Raw genomic sequence first — 20,755 nt, 5'->3', positions numbered from 1 at the left:
TTTGGTGTTATTCTGAAGGTTCTGTTATTCTAAGAGTATATACTAAAGTATCAACAATATAAACTTTAAGATTGGAAAAACATGATATTACAGATTTTTTAAGAAACATTGTCTAGCATCTGAAATTGTTAAAAAATTAACGTCAATGAAAAAAAAATGACTTATGAAAAGACTTCAGCTTTTAATAAATGCCTTAAATAAAATATAAAAATTAATAATGATTATGCAATTTATTTCAGAAATAATAATTAATAAAACAAATTACATAATTTATTATTATTTATTACTTTTTCAGGAAAAAATTATCGCATATTCACCTGAAAAGGTATTGTTTATTTCAACAAATTGTAAACAAAAATTTCCATAATTAGTTGAAATTTAAAACAAACTAGCATTTTATACAGTTGGTAACGAAAAGTAAACAAACGCTATTTTGTAACGCGCATTGTAACATTGTAACGCGCCAGTATGTCAAGTAATATCGCCAAACTCTGCACTTCTGAAGTTTTCATAAAAAGATGCTCAAATCTTAAAATTTATAAGTAATTTAGATAGAAATGATGTGTATTAAAAGTAAATACATTTATTCTTATCTAACCATTAGTTATTTCATCACCTTGTTCTCTTTACAATGAGATAAACATAACTTTATATGCACGCAAGTAAGTGATAATAAGGATAAATTCGAATAACTAACAACTATCCAAATTTTCAGCCATAATTTTAACATTTACTGTAACTGTGAAGTTTCTTATTGAAAAAAAGTAAGTAATGAACTTATTACATGCATTTATTAATACAGAACATAAATTTTTTGAGTCAGATAATTTTCACTCCGCGTAATTCCAATGGCGAATTTTCTTTCCACCAATCAGGAATCGTTTCTCCCTTGCCCACACTCTTTTACTCTTAGGCACTCTAGTATATACTAAATTTCAGTCTTTCTAGTGTTAACTAAGCCCAAAAAAGATTGACATTAACTATAAAATTAAAAACAGCCATATTAGTAAGGCTGATTACTCATTATTGGAGCTAGATAGAATTTTTTTTCCGTGTCAATCTCAAAAAAATAAATAAATAAATAAAAATAAAAATAATAAAAAAAAAGGAACGATAGTAGATCAAAGCAATCAAACAAGGGTATGAACTTTTCTGTCAATTTCGGCATTTGCATAAAGAAAAAGCCTTGAAAAACATGAAGCCAAGACGCTTAGCGGGAATGACAAAAGCTGGCAAGATACCAAACAGCTTGGAGAGATGAACATGTTTAGCCAAATGTTAGCTGCGTTTTAAAAGTAGACACAATATAACAAATAAGCGCACGAGTTAGGTTAAATAAACTTTAGATGACTTTAGAGGTAGATGAAATTGTTTTTATGGCCGCATTAAAACAAAAGATAAAAGAAACAAGTATTATTCCCCAGAGCGTGATTTGATTAAATTATGGATAGCCAATCCGTCGCACGCGTACCACAGAGAGGCACGGCAGGAATTTAACAGTGGGATGTGAAGACTTATTTATAAATTAGACTTTTAAATGTCACATTAAGTTTATAATTATTTAAAATTAAATGCTCTCAGTTGCACCTTTTTTTATATAAAGAGAGAGACCGCTCTGTTGAAAGTGTGGCACTCATCATAACTATTTGATTTCAGGTTTCGTGGCCATCTTCCCTAAAAGATGTGCTACCCCCGGATTAAATCTTCACAGTTAACTGCCACAGCAAGGAAACTACAAACACTCGAGAAAAAATAGAAAAAAGAATCCCTGATTTTATCGAATTACCCTGATTTTTGTAACTTGTAGCAAACATTTAATTTCCAACTATTAATTCAAACTATTAATTTCATTTTTAGTTATGCCTCATTCTTAAATATACTACAAAACACTTACATTTTGGAGTTTGAAACAAACAATTTTTTTTAAAAAATAATTATAATAAGGCCAATTTTTTTGGGAAAAAATATTGAATTGTTGGATACCTCGAGCTCGAATTGTCCCTGGTTTTTAGGTACTTAATTGAAATTCCCTGATTTTTGCAAATTGATAAAATTCCTTGATGTTTCCTTGTTCTCCCTGATTTCCTTGTTCTGAAACCACCGTATATAACTTGAATATATAAATGAAAAGCATAGTTGTCTCTAAAGATGATAGATGTCCCTAACTTGAATATGTAACTTAGCATATTCAAGTCAATTATAAAAATTTAAAAAAACAACGGTATTTTCATCATTTTTCAGGAATATTTTAAGATTTTTAAGAAAAAGAAATGTTAATGAATAATAAAATAAATAAAATTATAATAAATTATTTTTCAAATTTAAAATGAACTTATTAATAGAGCCATTTAATGCTAACGACTTTCAGAATTTATAATTTTTTTAAACAGGTTTTTTAATAAATATGAATAACATGGTTTTTCTGTACTTACATTCGGTACTAAGGTATTTAAGATATAAATACATATTTATAAAGTATTTTTGTCTATAATATCAATTATTCGTATGCGTCACGTGCAGGAGAAACCATTGGAATTGTTCAAACGTCTTTTCTTCTTTCCCTATAAATAAAGGTTTATTTTCTCCCATCAGCTTTGTTCAAAAATAATTCGTTCGTTTAGATAAAAACTAAATAATATCCATCGATGAACATAATCTTAAATAAATGCGTAGTTCGATTCAGATCGAAAACATGAAACTGAATTCAACAACAACGAATGTGCATTTCTTTCTCTGTCACCACTCATAAATTCCGAAAATGGTTTGTTTTTAGGGGAAGGCAGACAAAATTAATTTCATTTAATAAATGTATTAATCAAAAAGTTTAACAAAAATAGCAAAAAAATGGCAACGTTATTTAAATGATGGTACAACAGCTTAAAAAAGGCTGAACTTAAAACACCGGATGCCAATATAAAAACATACTAGATACAATAATAATAATGCAATGCCATATTTTTAATTTAACTATTGTCTAACAGGTTTAAATGCCTCATTTCTTCCTGTGATAACTTTACCTCCAAGATCGCCATTTTATCACGTGTAACCCAGGTGTCTGTTTCCCACACAACATCCAGACATTAAAAAAGATCCGGGTCGTTAAACTTCATAAAGTGGAAAATAATTTTTAAAGTGGCTTTTCTGATGAATTAAAAAGGGACTTTTTATTAAAATTGTAGCAGGTTCGCAAATATACGTACTGAATAAAACGTGAAAAGTCTCACAAATCCGGCACCCTATTCTCGGGCCTCATGCTAAGATTCTCCGAAGAAAAAAGTATTATTGTACAGCTACTGAACTGAAGACCAAGATTTGACTGAAAAGACAGTTCTGTTTTAAGCAAAGACTGAAAACTATCATTTTAATTTTACCTATACGCAGTTAAACAAGCGTTTAATATACCGAGAAGGTAGATACTAAGACAATTCGCTCGTATAACTAGACAAGCAACATTAAAAACTAAAAATGTACAAAAATTAACTTCATTTAAAAAAGGGTTACAGTTCATTAGTTATTTCAACTGAATTTAATACCTTTCTGAATTTTATGAATTTCATGCCGTCAACATGCCTGGCAATACCTAATGATTCCATTTTTTTTTTTTAAAAAAAGCGCATTCTAGACAAACTAACTCTATATCTTAAGAAGTGTATGTTGGTGATTTGATTTTCTGCTCAATTACTGCCACATTGTGCTTTTTACAAACGCTGAAATTCATAGTGACCGGTTCTATACAGGCTTGCTCAATACTTAAATATAATCTGAAGTAACATCTCAACTGGTTTTAACAAAACATCACTGGTTTCAACAAATAACACTGGTTTTAACAAAATATCATTTACCTGGTGACATGCCAGGTAAATGATATTTTGTTAAAACCAGTGTAAAATCATTTTAAAAAAGCTAAGGGTATTAATTAAACTTCAAACAAAAATTCATAATTTAATTGTATGATTTTACCTTTCTGTTGCAGCAGTTAACAATAAATTGTGGAATTTGCTGAGAATCACCCATATACTCTACATTGTGCAAGAATTTGCACTATTATAAATCCACAGTGACTTTCAAGTTATTTTATCTTAAACTAAATAAAAATAATTGCATATTATAATATCTTCTACTGCTCAGAACATATATTCCGCATTGTACGAGAATCCTCACCATTATAAATCCACTGTGAATTAAAGTTATTTTATTATGATATTTTTCTACTGCTCGGAATATATATTCCACATTATACGAGAATCCTCACCATTATAAATCCACTGCGAATTAAAGTCATTTTATTATGATATTTTTATACTGCTCGGAACTTATATTCCGCATTGTACGAGAATCCTCACCATTATAAATCCACTGTGAATTAAAGTTATTTTATCATAATATTTTTCTACTGCTCAGAACATATATTCCGCATTGTACGAGAATCCTCACCATTATAAATCCACTGTGAATTAAACTTATTTTATTATGATATTTTTCTACTGGTCAGAACATACACTCCGCATCGTGCGAGAATCTGCACTATTATAAATCCACAGTGACATTAAAATTATTTTATCTTAAATCAATTAAAACTATTTGCATATTATATTTCCCACAGCTCGGAACATATAACGCGAGTCCGCACTATTGTAATTCCACAGCGATTTAAGAATATTTCATTTTAAAGCAATTAAAATAAATAACTTAGGAACTTGGAAACTTTTGATGTTAGATTTGAAGTAATGTTAGAACTATTTTATTTCAAAACAACATCAAAGCTCATTTCCATACAGACAAGTTGTTGAAAGCGCAGGTGTTAGTTGAGGTCAATCATAAAACTCATTCTTTGTAGTCTTTGTCACCTGCTAGATTCAGAGGGTGTTTGAGCTCTACTCAAAACAGAGCGAATAGAATTTTTTTTTCTTTATATTACCTTGTTTTGTTTTGTAATTATATGTAACATTAAACCAAATTTTTAAAACATAAGAAAATTTTGGTTTGCATAAACCTAAATATTGTATTTGTCAAGTTCAATTACTTTTATATAATAAATTTTTAAGAAATCTTTTAAATTTAATTTAAACTTGGACCAAAATTTTTAAGTTACAGATCCCCTCGGACAGAAGAGTGAAATTTCTTAATTTCTATCCCTGGTAAAACTTTAAAAAAAAAAAAAAAAAAAAAGGTGCCTCTAAAGTGGCACTTTTTCTTTGTCCATTCTATTAAATGACTGCTATAATCTATTGAAATCTACTATAATCTATCTCCTACAAGTCAACTATCTCAAGAATGAATTACAATCATTGATTACAAGTCCCACGAAATCACATGCAAGTTACTTGAAGAAAAAAAAATAATCATAAAGATAAGTCTATCCGCAGATAAAATTTTTACCTATACTGTTTTGTAAATAATAGTATTTTAACCTAACACATGTTTATTACCCGTGGGAAAAAAAACAGTTCATCGGTTAAATATAGAAAGTTAGAAGAGAAGAAACAATGAATAAATTGATGAATCATTCAAGTTACGAGACATGAACAATAATTCTTTTTTTAATAGTCAATAAATAGTGAAATATATTTTCAACTCATGTAACTAACACTCAAATACAATTATTTGTGTATATTTATATATATATATGAGTATATTTATTTGTGTATATATATATATATATTCACAAAATATCTTTTCATAAAAACGGGCCTTTCAAAAAATAATTTATCTTTTAATCGGACCCTTCACAAATTTGTTTATCTTCATTATTGTTTTGTTAATCGGATAAACCCTTTTACCGTGCTTCTAAAACTTGCCGATGATATGCTTCAACTTGAAAGGAAACATTGTGCAATTTAACATCTCATTAAGGTTGCAGCTAAATTTGCACCGCATCATGGTTTAAGACAGCCATATAATGGTTTAAAGTTCAATCGATTTTACCGAGAATGTACCATTATACTCAAGATCACCAGATTTATGCCCGTATAATTTTATCTTTTCTCGCATTTTTCATGATCTGAATTTTTAAGTATTTTCACTTTTGAAATACTTCACCTTCCTTCTACAATAATTCTGATTGTTCTTATCTCCCTTAACCTAGAGACAAAGTGTGTTGTCACACTTACCGTCATCTTCGTAAGCACTGCTTACAGCTGCGCTGCTTCCTCGATCTTTTAGCATAGGGAAAGATGGCCAGGAGTCTTGATGACACTGTATCATGCAGCACCATAGCCAGATGCACGTGAACACGAGCCACAGATTGTTTGACATCGCTTACACACACATCGACTCCTTCAGACTAGATAATGCCACCGGTTGGCGGTCCATAATAGAGAGCTTTCGGACGCTTCCATAGATACAAGACTGGAGATCCTAGAAAAGACAAAAAAAACAATTAAGTTATAAAACGAGCACGAAAAAATTAGCAATACCAATAAATACGTATATTAAATAGCATAATATTCAATAACAAGCACAGAACAATTATATCATCAACAACAAAAAATTCAAGTAATAAGTCATTGTTCAAAATTTGGCAGCTCCACAACGTTTTACAGTTAAGATTCGTGGTTAATGACTTCGATCATGGCGTGCTAATCTACCCAATAATTTCAACATGAACTGCAAGCTCTGGCGATTTTGTTCACCGCAGATGTGACAATGCGATGTCACTTTATGAGTATACACATTACACATAATAATTTAATGATTTCGAAAAGGGGGATTTTTAATGGAAGATCCCATGGAATTATAATTTTTTTTTAAAACCCTGAGGGCCTCTCTCAAATTATACATATTGTAAGCCAATTGGAAAATCTGGAGCATCGTTAATCGTTGCCGCTATTTTTAAATGCGATTTAAACATATATAAAGGACATATAGAGAGAATTAATGAGAACAGGAGCTCAAAAAAAATCTTTAAAGGCGAATGCCATGGTCAACAAAAACGGGGAAGGCTGATGAAGAGGTGGATGGATAAGGTAGAGAAGAATAAGATGAGGTGGAGAGAGATCTCAAGACCTTAAAAATAAAAAATTATGAAGCAAAAATACGAGACAAAAAGCCTTGGAATAGAATTGTTAGGGAGGTCATGGGTCCAACACAGATTGTAATACCAGGACGCAATCACCTTAAATAGATGTTCTAAGGCTGACAATAAATATCATTTCTTCCTCAACGAGCCTGATTTATCTCAGGCCGTTTGCAATGAACCCATATACTTTTAAGGTAACAAGTAAAATATTATTCATTGTTTAATTAATCAAAATCACTATACTTTCTTTATACAAAATGCATAGCAATAAGCCAAAAACAATTTCATCTAGTCGCTGGAATAGAAGATATTTAACTTTTCAGAGAAATGAACGAGAAAATTTCGAACTCAAATAACAGAAAAATTAACTAACAACATATATACATATATGCACATATATACAACATATAATCGCATAAGACAACACATATAAGAAAGGTGCCTAATATGTAATAGTTCCCTTTGCTGCACTGCTATTGTAGCTAGATGATAGAATCATATAAAACATATGTGAAGATTGCATGAAAGCGACAGTGAAAAAGCGTTCAAATGGCTTCTATTTCAATAGCCTTCAATTAACAGAAGACTTCTATTGGCTGTAAAGCGAGCATGATGGTTCTTAAAAAAAATACACCTTTTCTAGAGTTTTCAGATTGTTAAAATTTTTATTTATTTATTTATTTGAAATAGTTTAGCAAATCTTTTGAGTTTAGCAAATTTAACAGATCCCTAATAAATAATACGTAGCACCAGTCACATATTACGTTAGACATAATAATAAAGAATATAATAATAGTTATGTTCTTATCTTAATTTCTGAAGAACTGCTTCATGTTAGGAGCATTTTCCTTACGTCAAAACGTAATTCTACTAAATTTATTTTAATCACAAACATTCTCAAAACAAACCTGTTTAATATTACTTTTGATTTTGCTTCAAGAAACAAAATGATCCAACTCAACGGTTAACAATACAAAGTAATTAGTCGGGTAGACATACAATCAAATAAAAGGAATCAATTATTCTGAGAGCAGGGATTCTTTTTTTTTAAAAAAATGGTGCACATGTTTAACTCAATAACATTTAAAAATAAAAATATATAATTCAATAATTTAAATCAATCAACAGATTTCCCGCTTCTCTCAGCTTTTAAGTGCCTTCTATCATCCAGTCCAACTTTTTGTTTTATTTTCTTGTCTAGGATTTTTAGATTTGATATTCAGACAAGACGAAGTGTGACTTGCGTAAACACACTGTCTACTTCAAACGAATTGCAAATGATAGACTTCTTCTATCTTAGGTTGCAAGGAAAAGAGTGGCGACTGTTGTTGCGATCTCGGGAAAAATATTAATTAAAAGCCTCAATGGTTTTATCGAATGGGTGACACTAATTTAATTTTGAAACATCAAAATACGTTTTTGTGCGGACAAAAAGTAGGTTGTTTCATTTAACAGTTAAAGAATGTGATAGATATAGAATGCAAAAAGGATACTGATAGACGATATCAATCAAGGAATAATCACAATTACTCTGCAAATCAGTGAAATCCCTCCCAAAAAACTATTTTTAATTGGAATTTGAATTTAATATTTTTTTTTATTTGGTTATAAATAAACGCAAAATTAAATTCAAATAATCATGAAAACATTTCTAGCAAAAAATGTTTAAAACAGTCATTCACGAAGTTGGTCTAATTTTGCGTAACCATTATTTTTTTTTTTTTTTTTTTTTTTTTAGTTGTTACTAATATTTCTACAAATATAATAATAAAATATGGCCATCATTCATAGCAAATATCAAAAATATGGCCATCAAATTTTTAAAAAAATTTAATGGAATTATTTATAACTGAAATGTTTCACGGATCAAAAACTTGATGTCTGTGAAATTATCAAGAGGATTAATAAAGAAATTAAAAGAATAGAAATCAGCATTTTTGCCGATATGAAAAGGGGGAAAAAAAGTATTGCTGAAAGCAATGTGGAAAAAACCCACTGAGACGGAGTTCCTTCCCCCAACCCGGTTATTTAAAATTAACAAATATTAATAACGAATAAACAATAGGGGCCGTTCAAAAAGTACGTACACAAAAATGGAGAAATTCTAATACCCTCCCCCCCTTCGTACATTACCGTACATAAGGTCTTACTCCCCCCCCCCCTTAGAGTAGGTACATTTTATTAGTCTACCCCGATTTTTCATAAAATTTAAAATAATTATGTTTTAAATAAAATTAAATATTTATTTAAAATAATTTATTCATCAAAGTCAAATGTACGTACGTGTTTATAATGTACGTACTTTATATAATACCTCCCCCCCCCCCCCTATCGCACGAAACCGAACAAAATAGCCCCTTCGGGATGTACGTACTTTTTGAGCGGCCCCATACTAATAACGAATAAACAACGCAAATAATTAATAAAATTTAAATTATGAAACAATAAAATTACGATGCAAAATCGAAGATCACATGAATGAATTATTTCAACTAATTACCACACCCAGCGTTATTTGATGTCTTATATTTATGAACAAATTATTTCATTTATTTAAAAAAAAAAAAAAAAGCAAAAAAGAAACTGAAGGATGTCATTTATTCAAAGAAATTTAATGTCATAACATTTTTCTGCGTGCATAAAGAGAAACTTATATGTAGAAAAAGGAATTAAGTTAAGCCCTGACTTCAGTTTAAAATTTTATTTCATTGTTACAGCTGGTAGAAACGACATAATTTTCAGTCAACAAGGTCACGGGTATAGCAAAACAAGCAAATAGAGCTCTTTCTTTTCTTTTTTCTGTTTCTTTCTTCTTTTTTTTCTTTCTTTTTCAATTCAGATAAATTTTAGTCTGGATTATCAGTTCTTCTGCAATCGTTATTTAGTTTCACCACTGCTGTTTTGGTTTATTTTTAACTGGGCGACGACTGAGCGTTAAAAAAAAAAGAAGAAGAAAACAATATACATTTTAAGACGAAAACTACTTTAAGGTGTAAGAAGATTGAGAGTAAAGGGTGGAGCTAAAAAGAAGGGAAGTTCTCTCACTGGCTATTGTTAAAATGCTTTGTTTAAATTATGAGGAAAGGACAAAATAAATATTTAGAAGTTTTCAGAAACTATATCGTAAGCATTCTTAAAATATCCTTTATTAGCTCAAAATATCTGAGTTTTTCCAGGAATAAACAACAAATTTGGAATGAAATTAATTTACCTTTCCAATAAAATTACATAGAATTACAAACCACTTTAGCATAGCCCTTTCATTAAACAATAATAGTATCACATCAGGGCATTTAATAGTTCCAAAATCGTCGGAAACTATAAAACCAAAAACTATAAAATAATATTTCCAAAAATACAATTTATTATGGAGAACAAATAATGGTTGACTGAATGAGGATGGTTCAATTTCAGAAATAAAAAAAAATGGCGCAGGCTGAAAGCACAGTTTACACATGCTAGTTTAAATAATTCCATGGAATGGTCTCGGCTTGACGTACAGTAGTAAACAATGTTCTAAAGTTTTCTACTGCACTTAAACAGCTCCATCTGTTGACAAACAGTATAACTAATAATGATGACAAATACCTAAGATTTCTAGATGAAAATCATTCTACCCATTTCTTCCTTTCTTTTTTTATTTATTTCTCAAGCTATCGCTTGCTTATTTTAAGTATACCTGATACAAAATACGAAATATTATTGAAAAGTAGCAATTACAGAAAATAATCACTATTTGATAAATTTGTTATAAATTTTATTAAAAGTTCTCGATATGAATCTATTTTTTAAAAAAGAAAAAACGTTTATGATCTTTCCGTAATAAGAATTAAATTGTAAAAAAAAAATATTACTAGAAAGTGGAAATAGCCAAAATTATTAATTAGAATAATTTTATAAACAATATTATTGAGATAAGAAAAATAACTTTAAGTTAAACTAAATAAATTTTTGTAAACTATGATTATTTAGGCAAAAGCAGTTCCAATGCCAACAATAAGTTGAAACACACTATACAAATTTGTGTTTCATCATTATACTGACAACACAACAAAAATTTCAAGTAGTAATTAAGAGTTTCTCAGAGAATTCCAGTAGTTTCCTGTTTCCAGAGAATGTTTTCAAACATTGATGTTTTCAAATGAGTAAACAAGGAAGAGAAATGTGGTAAAGCACACTTTAAATCAAAATACCATTGCCACTTATTGTTTTTGTAACTCGCTAGAATATAACGCTTATAAAAACAGGAAACAAAACCAAATTTATTACAACAGCAAATACATAACGATTTCACAAAATACCAAAAAATGAAAGCATTTATCGTGAACAAGACATTCTTTTTATAAGTCTATAAATATGAAAGAGAAAAAAATACGAACGCAACCCTAAAAAATGAATAACATTATTTTATTTCTTTGAAGAGTAAAACACGGGATCGAGGTTAACAAACTCTTACACAAATATTTACTTTACTTTTGAATGTTTACGTTTTGCTATGAAGATACGGAAAAAACTGCTAATAAAATAAAATAATTGTGTTCTTTTGATTTTTCCCTAGTAATTAACAAAAATACAGAATACATTGTTTTGGAAAAAGTTAATAAGTTAAGTTCCTTTAAAACTAATTTAATTTCATTAGTATAATTTATTTGGCAATTTTGAGAAACGGCAAAAACTATGCCCTTAATAAACTTTGTTCAGTATTTTGTCGCTTATGTCGAAGTATATTAACAATGTAGATTAAAATAATGTATAATAATCATAGGTTTTATTTAGCAGCTTTTTTTATAATAATGAGTATCGGATTTTTTTTAATAATTTTGTTTACCTCTTATTTACCCTTTCAAACACGATTCTACATTCTAAGAAACCCATACAGGAAGCAAAATTGAAGCAAGGCATTATACCGGAATAGCTAACTTCTCATGGCAAATTCTAAGAGTAAACCATTATGTTTTAAATGCGGGGACAAAATGGTCTCAAAACATATAATACAAATTATCGCAGGATAATTTGTTTAAGGATAATTTGTTAAAAAGTTTAAGCATGAACTGGGCCTCAAATTTGTTTAGCCATTTGCAGATAATTTGTTTGTGCGTAAAAGTGCCGTACTTAGTTTGCATTTTGATATTTTGAAGAAAAAAAATTTTTTTTATCATTTGAAACTTTATGGTTTATTCTAGGTTTACCTGATCTCATTTTTTTAAAAATTTAAATTACTTACGTAAAGTGAAACAGAATTTGTCATGAAGAGTTTCTCCCGCGGTATATCGTCCTCATAGTATATCAGTTCAGTTTTTCAAAAGAAGAAATTTGTGAAAGATCCGATTTTAAGAAAAAATAGTTTGTAAATTTAAGAAAAAATAGTTCGTAAAGGATGCGATTTTCCGAAGAATCAGTTATCGAACCCAAATTTTATTTAATTGACCTCTGATAGGTTTCGAGAAACGGACCACCGTCTCTTTCAACTAACTCATCACGATCAAGCACGACAATAATTCAGAAGGATCGGTCAGTTTCTGTGACCTATATTTATTTCCTTTTTTAAATGATAATAATAATAATCTTGTTTATCTCCTTCAACCCTTTAAATACGATTATACATTCTTAGAAACCCCAGTCAGTAAGCAAAATTGAAGAAAGGAAAAATATTTAAGGCTGTTTTTCGAAGGCTCCGACGTCATATGGAATTATGCTTTTTAGCGAATAATGCGTTTTTCGAAGGCTCCATCGTCATATGGAATTATGCTTTTTAGCGAATAATGCGTTTTTCGAAGGCTCCATCGTCATATGGAATTATGCTTTTTAGCGAATAATGCGTTTTTCGAAGGCTTCATCGTCATATGGAATTATGCTTTTTAGCGAATAATGCGTTTTTCGAAGGCTCCATCGTCATATGGAATTATGCTTTTTAGGGTATAATGTTCTGTTTTCATAACTGCTCTGAGTTTGCAACAGTCACTCATGGACTGCTGGGTCAAGTTCAGCCCGACTGTCTAAAGCCGGCGTTCTCTCTGCATATTCTGAAAACGGAGCAAAACGTCAAAATCGAGAAAAGCAGAAAAGCCAAAGTTTTGTAAAAATTGAAAGCGTTTGTCGTTTAATTTTCTAATATTTAAAAGTGCACTCTTAAAGCTGCATTATCTGAGCTCATAAAAATTTTAAAAACCCTGAAAATAAGGCAGTGATTTTGATTAAATTTCATCTAGGTGGAAAAAATTTCAATTTTTAACAAAAAAAAGGCAACTTTTTAAAATATTTTAAATTATTTGTCCATTCTAAAGCACAGATAATTCTCCACGGCAAGATTATAAAGTTTAAAATCATTGATTTGCTGTTCTAGTGTAAAGCACTTAAACTGTAGTTTTTTTTGTTTTTTTTTTAATTTTATTTTCCTTGGCGACAGATTTTGGAAAAACCATGAAGGCAGATATCATTTAGTGAGATTTTTAAATACATGGGAGGGGTCTGCTTAGAATAAATTTGGGTCCGTTAACGGACCCTTCACAAAATATCTTTTTATAAAAACGGACCCTTCACAAAATATCTTTTTATAAAAACGGACCCTTCACAAAATATTTTAACTTAAAAACGGACCCTTCACAAATTTGTTTATCTTCATTATTGTTTTGTTAATCAAATAAGGAAAGAAAGACAGATGTAAACTAACTAAATTTTGTCTTCGGCAGACGCTTCTTCCTTTATTCGTCCGAAATGAATATTCTGCGTTCAGCAGTATAGGCTGAATACCAAATATTTGTATGTTGCATCTCTAATTTAGTAGCAGCAATTGATTTTTATGTTTTAAAATTAAATTTTTTTTAGTATAATTTTACAGTGTTGAGCATAATCTTGTATCTCTTTACAATTTAAAAACTTCGTGAAAAAGTTTTTAGTAATAACAGGACCCTATTGCACAAATTCACAAAGCAGGACCCTGGTTGAAAGAATGTGACTTAAGGTTTATTTTATATTCACACATTACGAGTAATTTTTTCACAATTTTACACAATTACTCCCTACTTTCACAAAATGTAAGGACAGACCCCTGCATGGGAAATGCAAACAAGAAACTAAACAAGAACTAAAACAAGAAAGAAAATATTTAAGTTGTTTAACGTTTATTTTATATTCACACATTACGAGTAATTTTTTCACAATTTTACACAATTACTCCCTACTTTCACAAAATGTAAGGACAGACCCCTGCATGGGAAATGCAAACAAGAAACTAAACAAGAACTAAAACAAGAAAGAAAATATTTTAGTTGGGAGGAAGAAAAGGTACTTAAGGTAGTTAATGATTTTTTACGGATGAACGGCTAGAATGAAACATTGTTGCAGGAACAAAAGGTTAAATGACCAAACACAAGAGGTGAAAAGAAGGGGGGGGGAGAGAAAACCAGTTTACTTGGGTTGATCCGTACGAATGGAAAAGCGTCTGAAATATAAAAAAAAGGATTACAAAAGAATTTGAAATTGATCAAAAGCTAGTTAGTTCTAAGTTTATTTATTTACTTTTATTTCTTTATTTACTTTGATCGGAAGAGGTAAAGGGCAGAACCGAATAAATCTCTGCCAAGATCAAAGAAAAGTTCATCGGTATATCCGGTAGTGAAAGCGTAACCAAATTCCTGATAAGCGGTGAGCTGCGAAAGAAAAAGACATTCTGAAATTAAATAAACATCTGAGTAGAAAAATTTTATAAGACGGACCACTCTTTAAAAAAAGAGATGATTTATTTTTATTTATTTTAATTATCGCTAAAAGCGATTTCAGAGTATTATTTTTAATTAGACGGAGCTACATGAGAGCCGTCTGTCATTGTGGAAGTTACAAAATCTTCTGCCGGTTGGGGTGCTGACGCGCATGCGCGCCAACATCCCGCCCGGCCTTGCAATGCTCATGCAAGAACTTAACATATAAAATTTAAAAAATAAACACAAATATTACATACTTAACAATATAAAACATAAATATTATAAAATGTAAAACAGAATATATAACATTATGAAAAATACAGTATTTTTTTTTTTTTTTATGTATCGATAGGCAAGACAGCTATTTTAGAAACAGCTCTTTTAAATACCCCAGATTTTGTGCGAATTTTTACTACACGCACTTTATTATCCGAACCATGATAAACATAAATTATTCGGCCTAAAATCCAGGTATTTAAAGGCAAGAAATCTTCTTTTACAAGTACCATCTGCCCTATCTTTAAATCATTTTTTGTTACCATCCATTTTGATCTAGCTTGTAATGTATTTAAGTAATCTGACTTCCATTTTTCCCATATAAGTTGTACAACTTTTGTAGTTTTCTGCCACCGACTTAGACGATTATCATTGAGATCAGTTAAATTTGGTTCGACAATTGATGTTATAGGCCTCCCTATTAGGAAATGACCTGGTGTTAAAACATCAAAACTGTCATTATCACCGCTTAAGGGGCAAAGGGGGCGACTATTCAGAATTCCTTCGATTTGAATAACTATTGTTTCCATCTCTTCGTAAGTGAAATGAAATTTTCCAACTGCTCTTTTAAGATGATGTTTTACTGATTTTACACCCGCCTCCCAAAGACCACCAAAATGTGGTGATTTTGGTGGAATAAAATTCCATTCTATGCCTTCAGAGGTAAAATAATTTGCCAAACTCTGATCTGGAAAATTAATTAATCCATAAAACTTTTTTAATTGAGAATTAGCTCCAACAAAATTAGTGGCATTATCAGTATAGATTTTGGAGCATTTTCCGCGTCTACTCGTAAATCGTTTCAATGTGGCAATCATCGAATCGGAAGTCAAATCAGTCAGCTGTTCAAGATGGATGGCTTTTGTAGAAAAACAAATAAAAATACAAATATATACTTTGTTGAGAGTGCCCTTACGTTGATGTTTATATTTAACAGCAAAAGGGCCGCACAGGTCTACACCTGTGACGGAAAATGGGGGTGACATGTTGACTCTTTCACTTGGTAAATTACCCATAATTTGAGTGGAAAGGAAGGGCTTGGATTTGAAACATGTTACACATTGATGTACAGTTTGACGTGCAAGATTACGACCTCCTAAAGGCCAAAATTTCAGCCTAACTGCACTTAACAAACCTTGAGGTCCAATATGAAGTAATTTCCTGTGTAAACTATCAAAGTAAATTTTACTTAATTTGGACTTTTTCGGTAAGATTATCTGATGCTTTTGATCAAAGGGTACTGAAGCATTATCGAGCCTTCCACCTACTCGTATTAAACCGTCCCCATCTACAAGGGGATTTAAGCTAGAAATATTGCGAGAAAAATTGTTCTTATTTACCAGTGTCTTCTGAGAATGCTTAATCAGGATACTTTCAGAATACTTTACCTCGTCAACTGTCAAGGGTCCCATTTTCTTATCCTTATGTTTACAATTATGAAGAAATCTGCAAATATAACATAAAATGTGATTAATTTTATAATAATTATTTGAGAGTTCTAAAAGTTTATCAATTAGGGTCTGTGAATCATCAGTTAGCAAAACAGTCTCTTCCGTACTCTCGGTTGAGGAAACAGTTTTTGCTTCTCGGAGAATTGTTTCTTTTTCACCTTCTGCAAGGGATTCAATATCAGGAAACGATTGTTCTAAAGTTTCTTGAAAATCAGATTCCATCAAAAATTCAGCACCTGTCCACCAGTTGGAACTATCAACCAAACATTCAGCACTAATTCCACGAGAGAGAATATCTGCAGGATTGTCTGTACCTGCACAATGGTGCCAGGAGTTTGGATCTGTCAAAGTGGCTATTTCTTTAACTCGATTAACAACGAATTGTTTCCAACGAGTTGTCTTTCCCTTTATCCAGTAGAGCGCAATTTTAGAGTCAGTCCAATGATACGCAATTGAAGGCCTTTTCAGATTCACAATCTTTTTCACTTTGGATGTCAAGCGAGCTGCAACTAGAGCTCCCAGCAATTCCAGTCTAGGCAGAGTCACACTATTCAAAGGAGCTACTCGGCTTTTAGAAGTCAAAAGTCTAACAATCGGTCCATTTGGTGTGTAAACTTTCAAATATACTGAAGCACCGTATGCGTTCTTACTGGCGTCACAAAAACTATGAATCTCGACGATATCCTCTCTGGATATAGAATTAAGAACCAGTCTAGGTATCTTAAGATTTTCCAAAAAAGGTATCTCTTCACACCATTTTATCCATTCTTTCTCTATTTTCGGTGGCAAGGATTCATCCCAAGGAATTTTTTCACTCCACAGTTCTTGGATCAGACATTTCATTCGTATGGTGAAGCATGAAATTAACCCTAAAGGGTCAAATATCTTCCCTATAGCCTGGAGTATCGAACGTTTTGTACTTTTGCTTGAGGAGACGAATTTTAGGAGACTTCTGGTATCTACAGAAAAATAATCTTCACTGGTGTTCCATAAAAGTCCCAACACTTTAGTCTGATTGGAGCCCAGACTAACACTAGCGTTTACAGGATGAGTATCTAGTCCCTCATTCTTCCACTGCTCCATCAAATCAGCATCATTAGTTATCCACTTCCTTAGAGTCATTCCAGCAGCTTCTATTATTTTATTTGCATCTCTAGATATCTCTAATGCTTCATCAAAATCATTGCTACCGGAAATAAAATCATCCACATAAAGATTTCTATCTAGAAGTTGAACGATAACAGGAAGATCATTTTCATATTTTTTGATATGGTGCCTGATAGTAGCAGCGAGTAGAAATGGACTTGAGTTAACTCCAAAGTTCACTCTATTAAAATGAAAGATAATTATTTTGGGATCTTTAGAAACACTTGGTTCATCATTGCTCCAAAAGAATCTTACTGCGTCTTTGTGTACCTCAGCAAGACCTATTTGAAGGAAAGCCTGCTTCACATCAGAACAGAAAGCTGTTCGGTTGAGTCTAAATTCAATAAGTACATCCAAAAGATTGGGGTTTAAATTGGGCCCTGGCCACAAACAGTCATTGAGAGAGAGTTCATTGACCTCGTGCGCCGCAGCGTCAAACACAATTCTTAACGATGTTGTTAAACTTTCTTTTTTAACGGCCATATGGGGTAAATAAAATATAGGTCTTTCACATTCATCCTGTATACTATCAGGTTTAACTATTTCTATAATGCCTTGACTTGTATAATCCTGTATAATTTCACGGTATCTATCATAGAGATCCGGGTCATGCGTAAATCTTTTCCATAAGCTTCGGAAACGTTGTTTCGCTAAAGAATAATTATCAGCAAGTTCATTATAGTCTTTTCTAAATGGAAGTTGCACTATGTAACGACCGTCTTTGAATTCAACAGTTTCATTAAATATTTTCATGGCCTGATCATTATCTTGTAAAATTGGATCGTCTTTAATCCCAAGCCCCTCTAAATCAAAAAACAGTTTTAGTGTATCTTGTAGCGAATCATTTTTAGTTAGAAAACAATATCTTTCCTGTGTAATTTCTATTTCTTTAAGTTTACCGCAAGCTATCCACCCCAATAACGACTCTTTAAAAAACAGATCATCATTTATTTTATGCGTATTTTGTTTCAAAACCTTGAAAAAAATATCAGAACTTATTAACGCGTGCACTTCAGTAGCTTCATAAAATGACTCATCGGCTAATTTCAAAAAATGAGGAATCTCTATTTGCGAAATGTCTAAAGTAGTGGGCGGTGTGAGCCCCGTAATATTATCAACCACATAAAATTCAATTAATTCATTAAAACTAAAATCTTCATTCGAAATGGATGTAGTTAATTTCCAATTAATGTTTTGGATCGATCCGTTTAATCCTGAAATCGGTGTTTTTACTTTCTCTTTTTTAATCCCTAATAAATCGCTCATATTTTTCTTTAATACGCATATATTAGAAGCTGAGTCAAGGATCGCTTTTATTTTTATTCTCCTACCATCTGCACATGTAATAAATATTTCAGCAGTTGAGAGCAAAACGTATTTTTTGGTTTGTTTATTAGTGGCTACGCTTAATACCGAAGCACTGGGATTTGATGGATTACTAGTAGAAGAAGAAGGAAGTTGCACGTGATCAACTTCACTTTGAGATCGCAAATGATTCATATTCATAGAATTCGAAGAAGAAATATTTGATTCAGTTTCTTTCAAATTTAATTTTCTGCAAATTAGCTTAGAATGTTTTAAAGAGCAAGGACACCGATATGGGGAAATACATTGGGCTTTTGTATGATTTTTTTTCAGACATATTTCGCACAATTTATTAGCACGAATTATCTTTATTCTTTCATCAATGTCAAGATTTAAAAATAATGTGCAGCGAAAAATGGGGTGCATACCTTGTTTACAAAGAAAGCAATTCTTATTTTTATTTTTGTTATCGTTTTCAGACACTAAAAGAGTTTTAGGTTTAGAGGGAAACATTGGGAGCTTTTTTATTTTTGTTTCGTATGAACAGTTTCTATCTACGGATAAAAGTACAGCTTCCCGTTGCTCTAAAAAGGTTATGAACTCATTAAAAGAGGGAATTTCTTTTGTTTTTTGTAACAATTCAAAGTTTTTACGAGATTCTTTATCGAGTTTTTTCAACATTATAGTTTGTAAAAATATATCAAATAGAGGATCTTGATTATATTTTAAAACCTTTAGAGCTCTTAAATTTTTATTCAAACAGTCAATCATGGCGCGAATTTCTTCAGCATTTTCTTTTTCTATTTTCTTAAAATTCAAAATAGATTGAATGTGAATATCTACAACTAATCTTTTATTGTCATATCTTGAAATTAATGCTTCATATAAAGAAGTAAATGTATCGAAGGTAGAAGCAAATTCTTTCACTTCATTAGCAAGACAAGAATTTAAATAATATAGTTTCTGTGTTTCACTGAGTTGACTGTTAGAAGAAATTAAATCATCAAATTGATTTTTAAAACTAGAAAAATGTTCATATTTTCCGGAAAATATAGGAAGATTAACTGGAGGAATTTTTAATACAGTTTCTAAGTTATCATTTAGTTTATGTTTATTCTCTGTCTTGTTATTAGAATCAGAGTTCAATAGTTTATTAGAATTTATTAATTTTAAAATTCCTACCTCTAAATTATCCAACCGTTCATCACATTGATTCAAATCAGTATCGATGGTGTCAATATCACCAGGTTGAATGTCCAAGTTGTAGTATTCTTGTCGCAATGACTCACTTCTATTTTTTAAGACTTCTACACTTTTAAGTTTCACATTTAACTCCGTGATATCACGCAGATCATCAATTTGTAGAAAGTTTTCTAGGCGGGTAATTTTACCTTTAAATGAAGTTCGTGATCTATTTATGACATCCATAGGCTTAGCCATTGTTCTGATTCAAACTCCGAAGTTCGACGGAGCCAGATGAGTAGAAAAATTTTATAAGACGGACCACTCTTTAAAAAAAGAGATGATTTATTTTTATTTATTTTAATTATCGCTAAAAGCGATTTCAGAGTATTATTTTTAATTAGACGGAGCTACATGAGAGCCGTCTGTCATTGTGGAAGTTACAAAATCTTCTGCCGGTTGGGGTGCTGACGCGCATGCGCGCCAACAACATCAATATGACAGACGACATAGAATGAAATAAAAAGAAAAAAAAAAGTTTAGCGCTGAAAGGTCAGTGACTTTTTGGATACGTAAATAGAAGATTTCGCTGGCAGTCCTATTCTTTCGTGGTAGTTTTAAATCATAAAAAAGCGCAGAAGAGGAATCAGAATGAAAAAGAAAACCGATTAAAAATT

At 31.0% G+C, this 20,755-nt stretch overlaps 2 protein-coding genes across 4 annotated transcripts in view; both read right to left on the bottom strand.

The window, feature by feature from the left end:
- The window catches only part of LOC107443324 (insulin-like peptide receptor), a 148,041-nt gene that overhangs the window by 65,241 nt on the left and 62,045 nt on the right, over positions 1-20,755 (bottom strand). For 2 of the 3 annotated variants that reach the window (XM_087167820.1, XM_016057149.4), the window contains exon 2: positions 6,111-6,357. In XM_087167820.1, coding sequence (XP_087023946.1) covers positions 6,111-6,255 — 145 coding nt within the window. In that variant the 5' untranslated portion in view covers positions 6,256-6,357. Of the gene's footprint in view, positions 1-6,110; positions 6,358-14,536; positions 14,668-20,755 lie in introns of all 3 variants that reach the window. The other variant, XM_087167821.1, reaches the window with a different exon arrangement.
- On the bottom strand, positions 6,279-20,336 carry LOC147807125 (uncharacterized). The gene is made up of 4 exons (XM_087168778.1): positions 20,079-20,336; positions 15,258-18,566; positions 14,555-14,667; positions 6,279-6,357 (listed from the first exon to the last, which is right to left on the bottom strand). The coding sequence occupies exons 1-4, from the start codon at positions 20,334-20,336 to the stop codon at positions 6,279-6,281; spliced, it is 3,759 nt and encodes a 1,252-aa protein (XP_087024904.1).

This window comes from Parasteatoda tepidariorum, chromosome 7 (genome assembly GCF_982258835.1).
Source record: "Parasteatoda tepidariorum strain Cologne lab strain chromosome 7, Ptep-v5.0, whole genome shotgun sequence".
Classification (NCBI taxonomy): domain Eukaryota; kingdom Metazoa; phylum Arthropoda; class Arachnida; order Araneae; family Theridiidae; genus Parasteatoda; species Parasteatoda tepidariorum.
This window is presented reverse-complemented; position numbering and strand designations above follow the sequence as displayed.

What these genes read in the sequence shown, in the direction of transcription:
- LOC147807125 (XM_087168778.1), bottom strand. Translation starts at nt 20,336, where the DNA reads ATGGCTAAGCCTATGGATGTCATAAATAGATCACGAACTTCATTTAAA. An exon ending in AAGCTAGATCAAAATGGATG is followed by an intron (nt 14,668 to 15,257) that starts GTAACAAAAAAT and finishes TTTCTTTCGCAG; the next exon opens with CTCACCGCTTATCAGGAATT. An exon ending in CTTTACCTCTTCCGATCAAA is followed by an intron (nt 6,358 to 14,554) that starts GTAAATAAAGAA and finishes TGTCTTTTCTAG; the next exon opens with GATCTCCAGTCTTGTATCTA.